The 14,249-nt window shown below is 36.6% G+C and overlaps 1 protein-coding gene across 2 annotated transcripts in view; it reads left to right on the top strand.

Annotated features, from left to right (window-relative positions):
* HTR1F (5-hydroxytryptamine receptor 1F) overlaps nucleotides 1–14,194 on the top strand; it is a 143,362-nt gene extending 129,168 nt beyond the window's left edge. For both annotated transcript variants that reach the window (XM_070455048.1, XM_070455047.1), the window contains one exon: nucleotides 3,654–14,194. In XM_070455048.1, the coding sequence (XP_070311149.1) occupies nucleotides 3,695–4,795 (1,101 nt within the window). In that variant the 5' untranslated portion in view covers nucleotides 3,654–3,694 and the 3' untranslated portion in view covers nucleotides 4,796–14,194. The remainder of the gene's footprint in view (nucleotides 1–3,653) is intronic.
* Nucleotides 14,195–14,249: the final 55 nt, after the last annotated feature.

Below are 14,249 nucleotides of genomic sequence, written 5' to 3'. Positions count from 1 at the left end.
TGCACCACACAGCATGTGGGACTTTAGTTCCCTGACCAAGGATCAAACTGGCACCTTTTGCATTGAAAACAGAGTTTTAACAACTGGACCACCAGGGGAGTTCCCAAATCTGCCATATTTTTAATGTCTAGTTGGCTTTGGAGTAAGCAGTTCACTTGTGACAATTGACCCCTTAAAGATGTTTCCAGGGAAAAAAGTAGACTGTGAGGTCCACTGATAATTGAAAGCACACATCGAGGATTTTCTTGGACGTCCTGATGGTATAGACTAGCACATCATTACTTACCAGGTCCTGCAGTGCAAAACTGATCTAGGAAATATGATTATATGGCATAGCTCTCATAAGAGGGTGAAAAGAATAGTAATGATGTGTGGCAAGGGGGAGTTAACAGGTCTAGGGCAGAGGGTCCAAGAGCTGCAGGAAGTCAGGATTCAGAATAGTCAAAAGGAAAGCTAGATAAAGATCATTTATTTGAGAAACTCTAAGACATAAATTAGGAGAAGGAAATTGCAACTCACTCCAGTGTTCTTGCCTGGAGAATCCCAGGGATGGGGGAGCCTGGTGGGCTGCCGTCTATGGGGCTGCACAAAGTTGGACACGACTGAAGCGACTTAGCAGCAGCAGCAGCAGCAAGAAATAAATTAAGAATGTAAGAAAGAGAGATGCTAAGTAAGTTATACAGCAGAAATGTCAGAGCTGCTCTCAACAGAAAGGAACTCATAGAGGTGAAAGGATCAGACAAAGCACTGAAGAACAACCGTGTGGAACCAGAACCCTGACTCCTTGGACCAATAGCATCAGCATCCTGTGAGATCTTGTTAAGGCAGATTTCAGGGGTCTGCCCCAGACTTCAGTTCAGTTCAGTTGCTCAGTCGTGTCCAACTATTTGCAACCCCATGGACTGCAGCACACCAGGCTTCCCTGTCCATCACCAACTCCTGGAGCTTGCTCAAACTCATGTCCATTGAGTCAGTGATGCCATCAAACAATCTCATCCTCCGTTGTCCCCTTCTCCTGCCTTCAGTCTTTCCCAGCATCAGGGTATTTTCCAAGTAATAGGTTCTTCACATCGGGTGGCCAAAGTATTGGAGTTTCAGCTTCAGCATCAGTCCTTCCAATGCATATTCAGGACTGATTTCCTTTAGGATGGACTGACTGGATCTCTTTGCATTCCAAGGGACTCTCAAGAGCCTTCTCCAACACCACAGTTCAAAACCATCAATTCTTCGGCACTCAGCTTTCTTTATAGTCCAACTCTCACATCCATACATGACTAATGGAAAAACCATAGCTTTGACTAGACAGAACTTATTGGCAAAGTAGTGTCTCTGCTTTTTAATATGCTGTCTAGGTTGGTCATAGCTTTTCTTCCAAGGAGCAGGTGTCTTTTAATTTCTTGACTGCAGTCACCAGATTTACTGAGTCGCCGACTCAGAGGGAAGGACCCAATAACTCCTCTTTGAAAAGCCCTCAGGGTGACTCTGAGGTAAACTAAATTCCAGAACCACTGGTTTAGCATTTCTAAGGAGGTTGTAGCCTCCATTCTTTATCTGGAGTTCTCTTGGTTGCCCTTTACAAATGGTTAAATGTTGATATAAATAATTTAGATATACATACAACTCCTTTTCAGTTACATCCTGACAACTATTAATATTTATTTTATGAGTAGTAGGTATTCAGATTTCTTATGCCATTTAATTTGCTTGGGAGCAAGTCATCAGCACCTGCCTTCAATGAATATGAGAAAAGAAAAATTAAATTTAGTACTGGTAACTCAAACACAAGCAGGAAATTAAAACATGCTGCACTCCAAGGTTTTATAGTATGTATATATACACACACTCCATAAGAAGCATTTGATATAAAAATATCAAGTAGTTTTATTGTTCTTTCAGTTCCAATAAGTGAAACATAACCATTTTAAAGTAAAAAGAAGGAATATAGAGGTGCAATAATAGTTATAACTACAAGAATAAAGTCTCAGGTTTCCATCTTTTCTCTGTCTTTTCCAAAGATGTGGTTTGTTACCAAAGAATTGTTAAAGAGAGAAGGGCTGATGCAAAAAAAAAAAAAAAAAAAGATTAATCTTACTTCATTACACTCTAATTGCTCTTATTTGACTTGCAATTAAATAACAGCATGAACTGAAATAAAAATTTCAAGCTGAGTTTGGAGGGTTCCCTTTCAAAAATAAGGTTATAAGTAAGGTCTTATAAACAATAAGAAACTCAGATGTATAGAACAGACGTGGACTCTGGGAGAAGGCGAGGGTGGGATGTTTCAAGAGAACAGCATCGAAACATGTATATTATCTAGGGTGAAACAGATCACCAGCCCAGGTTGGGTGCATGAGACAAGTGCTCGGGCCTGGTGCACTGGGAAGACCCAGAGGGACCGGGTGGAGAGGGAGGTGGGAGGGGGGACCGGGATGGGGAATACATGTAAATCCATGGCTAATTCATTTCAATGTATGACAAAAACCACTGCAATGATGTAAAGTAATTAGCCTCCAACTAATAAAAATAAATGGAAAAAAAAAAAGGATAATTTCCATTTCAGAGTGTGTGATGTTATGAGTTTTTCTTATTGGCAAGTTCACCTTGTTCAGTGTTTTCTTTAGGTCATATATGTTCTTGTAATAATGGGCAGTGTTGTATGGTTATTTGGTTTCAACCAGTTTTATTTTGTCCCTTTAAATCAAATTAACTACTTATTTCCACAAAGACTATTAAACAGTGTGACATTTCCTAATTTCATAAAATGATCATGGAATGCCAGAAATACACTAAAAATATTTTATTCTTGCTTATTTTACTTTTTTATAACCTTTTATATCCTGACATAAAATACACAGAAACGTCCTTTAGTCTCCACAAGCCCAATGATAATGTTCTCAACATAACTTTGAGCTAAGTACAAAATTGTTTATGGTTTTGAATACTGCTTTTAAAATGATATTTTCTTATATTACATTATATAGTACACAAATATATACTAATGAAATGTGCTTTCAAAGTTTTTCTGTAGACAAAGAGAAAAACATAGCTAAGGTTAATAAAGATTTTTTTATTTTTTTATTGAAGGATAATTGCTTTACAAAATTTTATTGTTTTCTGTCAAACCTCAACGTGAATCAGCCATAAGTATACACACATCCCCTCTCTTTTGAACCTCCCTCCCACCTCCCTCCCCATCCCACTCCTCTAGGTTGACACTGAACCCCTGCTTGAGTTTCCTGAGACATACAACAAATTCTCATTGGCTATCTATTTTACATATGGTAAAGTAAGTTTCCATGTTACTCTTTCCATACATCTCACCCTCTCCTCCCCTAAGATTGATAAAGATTTTAAACACAATTTTATAATAGAGATTTTACTGATAGGTTAATTGACTCATAAGAATTGTTTTATTTGAGCCCTATTTTAAGAAATGTTTTTAAAGTTATTGTTTGTTACTGTTGGCTTTGGATTTCCTAAATTAAGTGAAAAGAAAAGGAAAATTGCAACCTCAACTCCATATTTTAAATCCATCGAGTATTCTGGGAAAGTGTACATGTATACTTAAAAACAAACAAACAAACAGTATTCAGCAAGGAAGAGAAAAATCTTTGAAACCGTCTCTGAATTGCTTTCCCCCTCTTCTGTTACAGGTATCAACAGCTCTATTAATCTTCTAAAACAACAACAAAAAATGGATTTCTTGAATTCATCTGATCAAAACTTGACCTCAGAAGAACTGTTAAACAGAAGGCCATCCAAAATTCTGGTGTCCTTCATTCTCTCCGGGCTGGCACTGATGACAACCACCATTAACTCACTTGTGATTGCTGCAATTATTGTTACCCGAAAGCTGCACCACCCAGCCAACTACTTAATTTGCTCCCTGGCGGTCACAGATTTCCTTGTAGCTGTCCTGGTGATGCCTTTCAGCATTGTATATATTGTGAGAGAGAGCTGGATTATGGGACAGGTGGTCTGTGACATCTGGCTGAGCGTTGACATTACGTGCTGTACGTGTTCCATCTTGCATCTCTCTGCTATAGCTTTGGATCGGTACCGGGCAATCACTGATGCTGTTGAGTATGCCAGGAAAAGGACTCCCAGGCATGCTGGCATTATGATTACCATAGTTTGGATTATATCTATTTTTATCTCTATGCCTCCTCTCTTCTGGAGGCACCAAGGAACTAGTCAAGAGGATGAGTGCATCATCAAACACGACCACATCGTTTCCACTATTTACTCAACATTTGGAGCTTTCTACATCCCATTAACATTGATTTTGATCCTCTATTACAAAATATATAAGGCAGCAAAGACGTTATACCACAAGAGACAAGCAAGCAGGATTGCCAAGGAGGAGATGAATGGCCAAGTCCTTTTGGAGAGTGGTGAGAAAAGCACGAGACTGGTCTCCACACCCTACATGCTAGAAAAGTCTTTATCGGATCCATCAATGGACTTTGATAAAATTCATAGCACAGTGAAAAGTCCCAGGTCTGAATTCAAGCACGAGAGATCTTGGAGAAGGCAAAAGATCTCAGGCACAAGAGAACGCAAAGCGGCCACCACCCTGGGGTTAATCTTGGGTGCCTTTGTAATATGTTGGCTTCCTTTCTTTGTAAAAGAATTGGTTGTTAATGTCTGTGAAAAGTGTAAGATTTCTGAAGAAATGTCAAATTTTTTGACATGGCTTGGATATCTCAATTCCCTTATAAACCCACTGATTTATACAATCTTTAATGAAGACTTCAAGAAAGCATTCCAAAAACTTGTGCGATGTCGATGTTAGTTCAAACAAGTTTATTATGAAAGGGCTGGGATTCTATCGAGGTGAAGTAACTAAATGAATGTTAAATAAAACATTTAAATTTTTAGAAGGAATTAAAGCTGTGAAGATGGTATTAATATATATTTTAATGGCAACATGCATATAAAATGTACTGATTTAAAGACATTTTTGACCATCATTCTAGAGTATGTGAAATTAGAAAATAATTTATTGTTTGCAAACAATATTTTGCCTATGCAAAGTCTCTAACAAACTAACTGGAAACATATGTATTATAAATAACTGATTTTTCAGGTTTATGTCTTATAACAATTATAGAAGAATTTTCTTTTAACAACATACCTCTATCCATAATTTCTGTATAATCCTATTGCTTTATTATATGATCCTATTATTTTATAGAAAAGATTAAATTCACCACAAAGTACATATTTCTCCTACCTAACCCTTGTCCCCTCTCCATCTTACCCTGGGCAAAAGAGGTAGGGGAGAGCTAAAAAAGACTTAGTGTGACAAGAGGAGATATGAAAGTCAGAGGTTGATACTGTCTTTGTATTTAGATAGTAAAGAGTAATCATAAAATAAGTTAGGTATTGCAGAATAATTCTGGATATTGAACTCTGAATATTTAACATTTTTTTGTTTAATATGAACTCCTAGAAGAATATTTTCTTAATCATACATTATCAACATTTGAAATCAAAGCCTTACCTTTAGTAGAAATAACTCAGGGAGGGTCAAGGGGGAGATGTTCTAAGTTTGTCATGTTTAGGAATTAAACTGAAGGCATTTAGTACCCTACATTACTTGCCATAGATATTATATGCCTGTATTTCTAAAAATATGACATATTTCATTTCTGTCAGTGTTAATAAGCTCAGCTACCAACTAAAATGTCTATGGTACTTTGCACTTTAGCAGATATTTCCTTTTTGTTAGAGAGAATGTGATAGAAATTCTTAGAGCTTTCCACTGACTTCAAAAAAATCTCTATAGTTTTCCAGTTGATAGAAATGAACAAGCAAAGATTCACATTATACTAATTACATATTAAATGTATACATCTAATTAGTCCACAAGTTCAGTGAGCCAGAGAAATTTTTCATAAGTTTATCTACCATATTTATACAGGGATTTGCAAACAAAAGAACCATGCTTCTGAGAAGATTTCATTTCATTTGAACCAGCAAGGTTATATGCTACCTTTTAGTCTACCATCAAGCAAAATAATTTGAAAACAATAATGCATTCCCTTTTGTTCTAAGGTACACCTTTATGTATATTGTAAATATTCTTTCCCAGTCATGTGATTCAGAGTACATAATTTTTTTATGTATCAATGACACATTCCCCTCAATCTAATAAGTATTTACAGAATTTTATTTTTGTATAAGGCATTGAGATGTACTATATAGAAGATACAGGAAATAATACACTATTTCTTGCTTTAAAATGTTTACAATCTAAAAAGTGAAACAAAAAAAATTGACACTATAATAGAAAAGAAAAAATGAAGATTGGCATGGAAGTTGTTTATATTTTTATGATAATTCAAAGGAAAAGCCACATCTGGTTGAGAAAAATCGGGAAAGATTTATCAAGAATTTATCCAAAATGAATATCAAAGAAACAACATTTGAGCATGAGATATGAAAGAGCATACTTCAAGCGGTGGCGACAAAGATTTCAGACTGCATCCTGGAAGTATTTGGTGGGACATGATCATAAAACAACAATGAGTTTGGCAGCTATTTAGAATGCAGAAGAAGAGATTAAAAGAGAAACTGGTCATTACTGTGACTGCTTTTGAATGTTAGAAAAAGAAGTCTACAGTCAGTTTGGTTGCTGTCAATGAGTGGTCACTGATGCTTTTTAGCAGATATATTACAAGTTTAGGGCAATTCTAAAAAAAAAAAAAAATCTGAATGATTTAAGCAGAGAGCGTACATAATAACTTTTTGTTAGAAAGCAGTGATTAGTGTGGACAAGAGGTGATAACGTCCTGAACTTGATTCTGGCACTGGGGAACATAAAGGAAGAAACAGAAGAAAGCTATCACGGAGGCAGAATCTACAGCAAATATGTTAAGGAGCAGACGGACAGACAGACAGACATGCGTCACTGAGATAACTTGTTCTCAACAGAAATGAGGAACTCACGAGAAGGGGCCTATTAGTGCAGTGACGACCTCTCTTTGGGATACAAGACGCACACAAAGACACGTGAGAGCTCACAGGTGCCGTCTGAGCAGGCTGGCCCCGGCGCAACTAACAAGCAGATGAGAGTTATCCAAAGCTCTTGTCGCCTCTTTTATCCTCTTTTCTTTATTTCCCAGGGTCCGTGTGTTTTGCTGACAGTCAAAGCCTGCTCGAGACTCTGTCATTCTCTGCTTCTTTCTTTTTCTCCTTCTCACCAAAATTTGATTCTCTTATTTATTTATCCAAAGACCTTGCTAAAGCTAAAATAATCTGTTAATTTATTTACACCCACCTCAGAAATTTATATATTGATATTAGAGAATTCTAAGAGATATAGCCCATCAACCCAAAGGATGGATTTTCAAGCGGGCTGAGGTTTACCCATATGCATGTACTACCTTCTCTGAGTTGGACTAAAAGCTCAAATCTAGGAAAACAGTATTCTAAGTGACTGGGAGTTAGAAGTTTATTTCTTTGTGTTTGAAGCATTTTTTTTTTTATTCCAAGGGGCCATAACACGTTATAGTAATTATCATTCCATCTACGTGTTTCCCCCATATGAAGATGTAGATCATGCCTCATAAATTAATTCCTCATAAACTAATATGAGTGATTTCTCTTTAATGTCTTTAAAGGGTAGGTACGTAGGGGCTAATAACCTGTAATTTGCACTTTAAAAAACTGTATGAAGAACAGATTGCATAGAACATAATATGCTTCTCTGAATACCTAGGATTTATTCTCTCAATGAAAATTTTCCAAGGTACTAAAGGCTGATGATTTCTCCTGAAGAAAATTAATTTTCACACCCATAACAAATGTAACGATATAATAATGCATATATTTAACTATAAGGTAGAAGAAAATAATATCGACCCAGGGATTGAACCCCCATCTCTTCTGTTTCCCGCCTTGGCAGGTGGGTTCTTTACCACTAGTGCACCTGGGAAGCCCAATAAATATCACAGAAAATGGTTAAATATGAGCTAATGAAGGTTAAGTTCCTGCTACAATTTTAAATATATCAGCACCAGAAAAGTAAGTGGAGGATTTTTGTTCTAATATTTCTAAATATTTAATATTTCCAAATATATAATATCTTCTAAATATTTGCAAATGAAGGATGTGTAAATGTCAAGGTCAATACACCAAAGAAAGATAGGAAGCCAAGCTACAGAGTACTAAATTCAGCCCAGCCATTTGGCATAGCCATGTACAAATCATGTTCGAAAATTCACTTCTGTTTTTGAAATACGGTCTGTTTCAGAGGGTTGGTATGAGAATATGTGTCCCTCATCCTTAATTGTTTTGTTTTGCAATAGATGCCCCACCCCCCACCACCACTCAGAGTCAAATCCATAGCATAAACAGTTTATCCAGGTACTGGCAGGTGATCGGTCAGCCCGTATATAGGATGCATTTCCATTTTGAATCTCTAAACACAATCTTCCTTTCATTTTCCTGGTGAACTCGATTCACCTCCACTCCTACCTCAAACCCCTCCCTGTGCTCCAGGCTATGCTAGTTTCCTGTTCCAAATGAAGAAAAGCTTCTTTTGGACTCACTTCCAAATTCTTCTAGCCTTTCCAAATTTTAAAGTTCCTTTATAAAGCATAATCCCCATATTCACAGGCTCTATCTTAATCTAAAGAGTTTAACTCTTAAACTCTGTATCAAGAGTTTCATGTCAAAAAGAAATAGAGAAAAACTGGAAACCAGTTACCAGGACATTTGCTCCAGCAAATATCATGAAAGTGGGAGTGGTTATTTGCTTCCTGCTGACATTCTTTCCTCTACCTCACGGAGTGAGAGCTTCTTCATGAATTTACACAAAAACTTTTGTGACTTGTGGTCAGAAAATCAAGTTTACTATATTTCAGTAGAAAGGAAACTTGAAGGATTTTTCCTTAATATATTGTAAAGTCCTTCAAAAATAATCCTGCTCAATTCAAAATGTGTCCACATGAAACTTTTAGAAAATGTGTTTCTAATACCCTCTTAATAACTTTAAGTGATTATATTTAGAACTTTATTTTGCCAGAAAGTAGTTTGAAAGGCAAGTTAATATTTCTGTCATGAACAAAGTAATGTTTTCTTACAGCACTGTGATAATTTCATGGTATTGTGAATCAATATGCTTTCCCCTATCATTTAAATGAGAAACTTGTTGAGAGAAATATTTTCCAACATCATAATAAATCTGCACAAAACATGAAATCTGCCTGAGAAAGATAAAATTTTTTCCAAGAATTTGTACTCCCTGATTAGTCCAGAAATGATAAATTCTGAGGCAAAATGCATCATATTATTTTGATTAAAAATAAATCTTGTCCAACTAGCCTTTGAGTAAAGTTCAAGTTTAGTCATAGTTCCAATTTCTATCATGGAGTATTTCTAGGTCTGCAAGGACAGTAAAATGATCTTACTGGTTTATGAAGATACAGCAAAACTTGTTATGTCTTTTTCCTCATGCTCTCCAGTAAACTTTTCATTATATCATGTTAATAATCTTAGATCATATGTAATTAACATTCATTCCTAAAAATTCTAATTACTATATCATTATATTTTATTTCATATGTTGCATCATTAATTGTTATAGAATTATAATTGCATTATATTGCTAGGTCTTGCTGCCTTTGAGTTTTCCCTGTCCCAACTCTTATTAATAAAACAATATTTTACTCATCCACATCCCCCCATACACACACACATTGACAATTTCTTCCTTGTGTTAGTTGGCCTGGCCAGGATTTGAGTGGATCTGGGACCTTAGTAATGCATGTGTGTGATTTTGCAGATGTTAAGAAGGACTGAGGGTTCCCCCTGTGGCTCTGTTGGTAAAGAATCCACCCGTAATGCAGAAGACCTGGGTTAGATCCCTGGGTTGGGAAGATCACCTGGAGAAGGGAAAGGCTACCCACTCCAGGATTCTGGCCTGGAGAATTCCATGGACTATATAGTCCATGGGGTCACAAAGAGTCGGACACGACTGAGTGACTTTCACTTCACTTGACTTCTTCAAGAAGGACTGAATTGGGAAAAAATAAGAAATAATTTTCTTAGCTCAGCACACTACTGAACTTGAAAGAGAAAGGAGGATCGAGTTTCATCAGAAAGAAAGAGGAGTCCTTCAAATTTGAGATTTTAAAAACCAGTGTGCAGAAGAATCACCTGAGATGCTGGCTACAAAGGCAGATACCAAAGACTCTCAGTTGGTGAGTTCTGAATGGAGGCCCAGAATCTGAGTTTTAGCAGGGTTTTCCAGCTATTCTAATGAAGATAGAGCTAGGAGCTTTTCCAGGGACCATTGCTTGAAAGCTCCCAGCTAGCTAGTTAAGTATTTTATAGGATATAGTTGGTGGCACTAGTGGGAAAGAACCCACCTGTCAATACAGGAGACATAGAGATGTGGGTTCAACCCCTGGGTCAGGAAGATCCCCTGGAGGAGGGCATGGTAACCCACTATAGTATTCTTGCCTGGAGAATCCCATGGAGAGAGGAGCCTGGTGGGCTACAGTCCACAGGGTCGAAAATAGTTGGAAATGACTGAGCACACACACACATACACAGTTACAGTAACTGGGGAATTCCTGGGTGGCACAGTTGTAAAGAACCCATCTGTCAATGGAGGAGACTTAAGAGAGGTAGGTTTGATCCCTGGGTCTGGAAGATTCCCCTGGAGGAGGAAATGGCATCCCACTCTAGTATTCTTGCCTAGAAAATTCCATGGACAGAGGAGTCTGGCAGGCTACAGTCCATGGGGTCATGAAGAGTCAGGCATGATTGAGCGCGCATGTGCACACACACACACAGTTATAACTGAAAATGAAATTTTACCACCATTTTGTTAGGTCCAGTCAGAACTGCTACTATATGAAAAGTGCCTAATGCAAAACTGAACATAATTAAAAACCAGCATTGCTGAGTGGATTCTAAAGCACTCAATTAAAGAAATTAATTATCAGTATATTATTTAAAATTTCTACAACAAAGAATGAAAGCTTTTCATCACATAGGAAATAACAATTTAAAGGAGTCAAATAGTCTCTAGATTTCCCAGCAAGAATACTGGAGTGGGTAGCCATTTCCTCCTCCAGGGTATCTTCCTGACTCAGAGATCGAACCTGTGTCTCCTGGGTCTCCTGCATTGCAGGTGGATTCTTTACCACTGAGCCACCCAGATTTGAAATCAGAAAAGTCTAAAAGGGAGTCCTGATTCTGCTAATCATTGACTTGATGTTGAGCAAGTTTTATCTATCCTACTTGCCTCAAATTCGAGTTGAAAGACTAAGGAAGTAGAGTGAGATAAAGCAAACACCCTTGAAAAACACGAATGGACCACAAAATGTAAATGAGCATCATCATCATTCTCTATGGTAGATCTGGAGTGAGTCAGAGCACACCACAGGGAGCCTGGTGTTCTGGATTATGCACTGCTTCCTCCGTATCTGGAGAGAAGTGAGTAACTGATGGCCTCCTGCTTCTGGGAGATGCTCTCCCTGGGCACTCTGTCCTTAGGAGAACAATAACTCTCAACAACCCCATCTGCAGCTATAGGAAAGCTGCCCTGCTGGGTACTGAGCAGTCTCTTCCTTGCTGTATCCTGCCAATGGTTAGCTTTCTTGAAGGATACAATACAATCCTTCTATGCTATTAAAATCAGAACTGCAACTATTCCAGCATGGATTTCTTCTATCGATATATTCAAGGGGATTTCCCATATGTTTCAGGATTAGGGTTTTAGTTTAATCCTTTAACTTCTAAAGGGTTTTCATATTTGAAGAGAGCATTTGACATGAGACCTCTTCTTCTGAAATGAGAACTTTTAAGTTGATGAAAATAAGATTGGAGGCTTACATTTTTTTTGACTCTACTGAGTGTAAGAAAAGACACTACTAATTTATATAAAAATATTAAAGCAACTATTCAATAATGTCTCCCTATTGCTTATTACATTGCATTAGACCCTCTGGCTTGGTCCTAGTACTAGGGCCTTAATATTACTAACAAAAGAGAACCTCTCTCTAGAGGATCTTATTCCCCACTATCTTCTCTCACCCCAACATGTGCTGTCTTCTCCACCCAGTCCTTCTCTTCACTGCGTTCTCGTGTGTCTTGCTCACTCTCCTCTCAATTGCTCTCAGCATTTTTTCCTTCCCACGTGAAGTGCCCTCCACCTCCCCCGCTGATGCAATTTATATTTCAGAGCACAGATTCAATTCCACTTCCTCTGTGAAACTAAATTTGTACTCCTTTTCAATACTGTAAGGACACAACATGGTTAAGGGTAATTCTTTATTTGTTTTTCATATCATTACTTTCTTCATTAGTGTTTGGTATTTATACCAACTAAAAAGAGTAATGCAAGCTACTTAAGGGACATATGTTTATTTCTTTATATTCCTTCCATACTTATCACAAATATTTTTAAATACTGATCTCCTTCTCTAAGTGGGCCTGGTACATTCCACTGTGTCCTAGTAACTAGAAATTTTCACAGCTGATTTAGCTTTATTCCTAAATTTAATAAAAAGGAATACCAGCCGCTTATTATCAAAAAAGATGAGAAGTAATGTGTGTTTTGATAGAAATAGAAAGCTAGTTCTTGTTTTTCATTGATTAGAGAATATCTTACTGATAATGAAAGACATGAAATTCACAGAACATTAACTTTTGGCAATATCTATGCATTATGAAAAATTTGCTGTTTGGTAATTATACATTGTAAACCATATATGTATGAACTATATAAAAATGCTTTAAACTGTCTATTCTAAAGGCAGTATTTTAACTGCTATTCTAAAACAGGTATAAATAAATACTTAGCCATATTAAAACTCAGCTATTGGTTTCCTGCCCACCTGACATGAATATCTCCTCTTCCTACTCCTTGCCCAGCCTCAGTCGCCTTCTGCTCCAAAATGTGTATGTGAATGAAGGATGGCATTTTAGAGCAGGAAATATCTATGCAGTGAAGTAGAAGATGCAATATGTTCTTCACTTTAAAAGGAATAGTTCTTACTTCCTGGGGAATTCTGGAAATGAGTCTGTATATTTTTAAAAACCAGAGAAACATTTCTTAACAGTTTCATTTATCCCAAGCATCTTAAAGGAGATAATAAGTAATTGGGGCCTATATGCACCTCACTATCCCATATTATTATGGTACAAGCACTTTTAGGCTGACTAGACACAGAAATGTCAACTCTTTAAAACTGCCCATCTCTACAAGTCCTGGAGAATCAACTTCATGGAGGGGAACACAGTGTGTTAACTCTGGATGCCCGACTGAACTTCCCTTTTTCTCCAAGGGTCCGTCTTCGTTCACAAACTCAGGTTCTAGTTACAGACTCCTAAAGAAGGGAATAAAAGGTGAATTGTGGGTTCACATTTTTGTCTATTTTCATTTATGCTGATGTTTCAAAGTATAAAACCCTAACCCAGCAATAACTTTAAGCTTGATTTTCTTTTCTGTTGTATCTTCCTATTAATCTAAAAGTTTAAATACTATCTATTCTACTTGCCATACTTATACAAAAATAACTCCAATGATAAATGCATGCGTGCTTTAGGAATCCAACTTCTTATGTTTGTATTTTCCATTGAGCAATCAATGAACTACAATTGTATATGTATACTGTTAAATCTGAGCCAAAACTTTAAATGTCTTTTTCTCAAATCTTCCCATGATGAAAAATAATATATAGTGTTTATTATCTTTAGTAAAAAAAAAAAAAGAAAAGAAAAACCACTTACATTTAACAGTTTTAATAGCAATTGCCCAAACTATAGAACATGTTCAAACATGAATTATGAAGTCTATGAAATATGAAAGTCTGCTCCGTTTGTTGCTATTAAAAGGGTAATAAAAAGAAATATATCCTGGAATTTGATGTTGCTTAGCCCCAAAACATAGTAAAATGTGAAATAAACCATATCCTTCAAATAATGAGTGCTGGCTTTCACTTTATCAATTCAGAACATCCTATAGCATTCTATTTTAAAACTACAAATGTAGAATAAAAATATGAAGCAGACGTGAATTTTAAGTGTTCAAATGTTTTTCCACAGTGTTTATGGAAGACTGAGCTATAAAATGAGTCTCCTTTATTTGACAACATAACCTACAATAACTTCACTTCTGGTCCTTCAGTTAGCTCAAAGAATTCACATTATCATTTGTAAAATTCTGTTCAGAGTGAACACAATTCCTTCTATTTTCTTGAATTAAAAAATAAACCAGTAAAATGTAG

This window comes from Odocoileus virginianus, chromosome 25 (assembly GCF_023699985.2).
Source record: "Odocoileus virginianus isolate 20LAN1187 ecotype Illinois chromosome 25, Ovbor_1.2, whole genome shotgun sequence".
NCBI classification, from domain to species: domain Eukaryota; kingdom Metazoa; phylum Chordata; class Mammalia; order Artiodactyla; family Cervidae; genus Odocoileus; species Odocoileus virginianus.
Note: the sequence above shows the minus strand (reverse complement) of the source record. Positions and strands in the feature narration are given on the sequence as shown.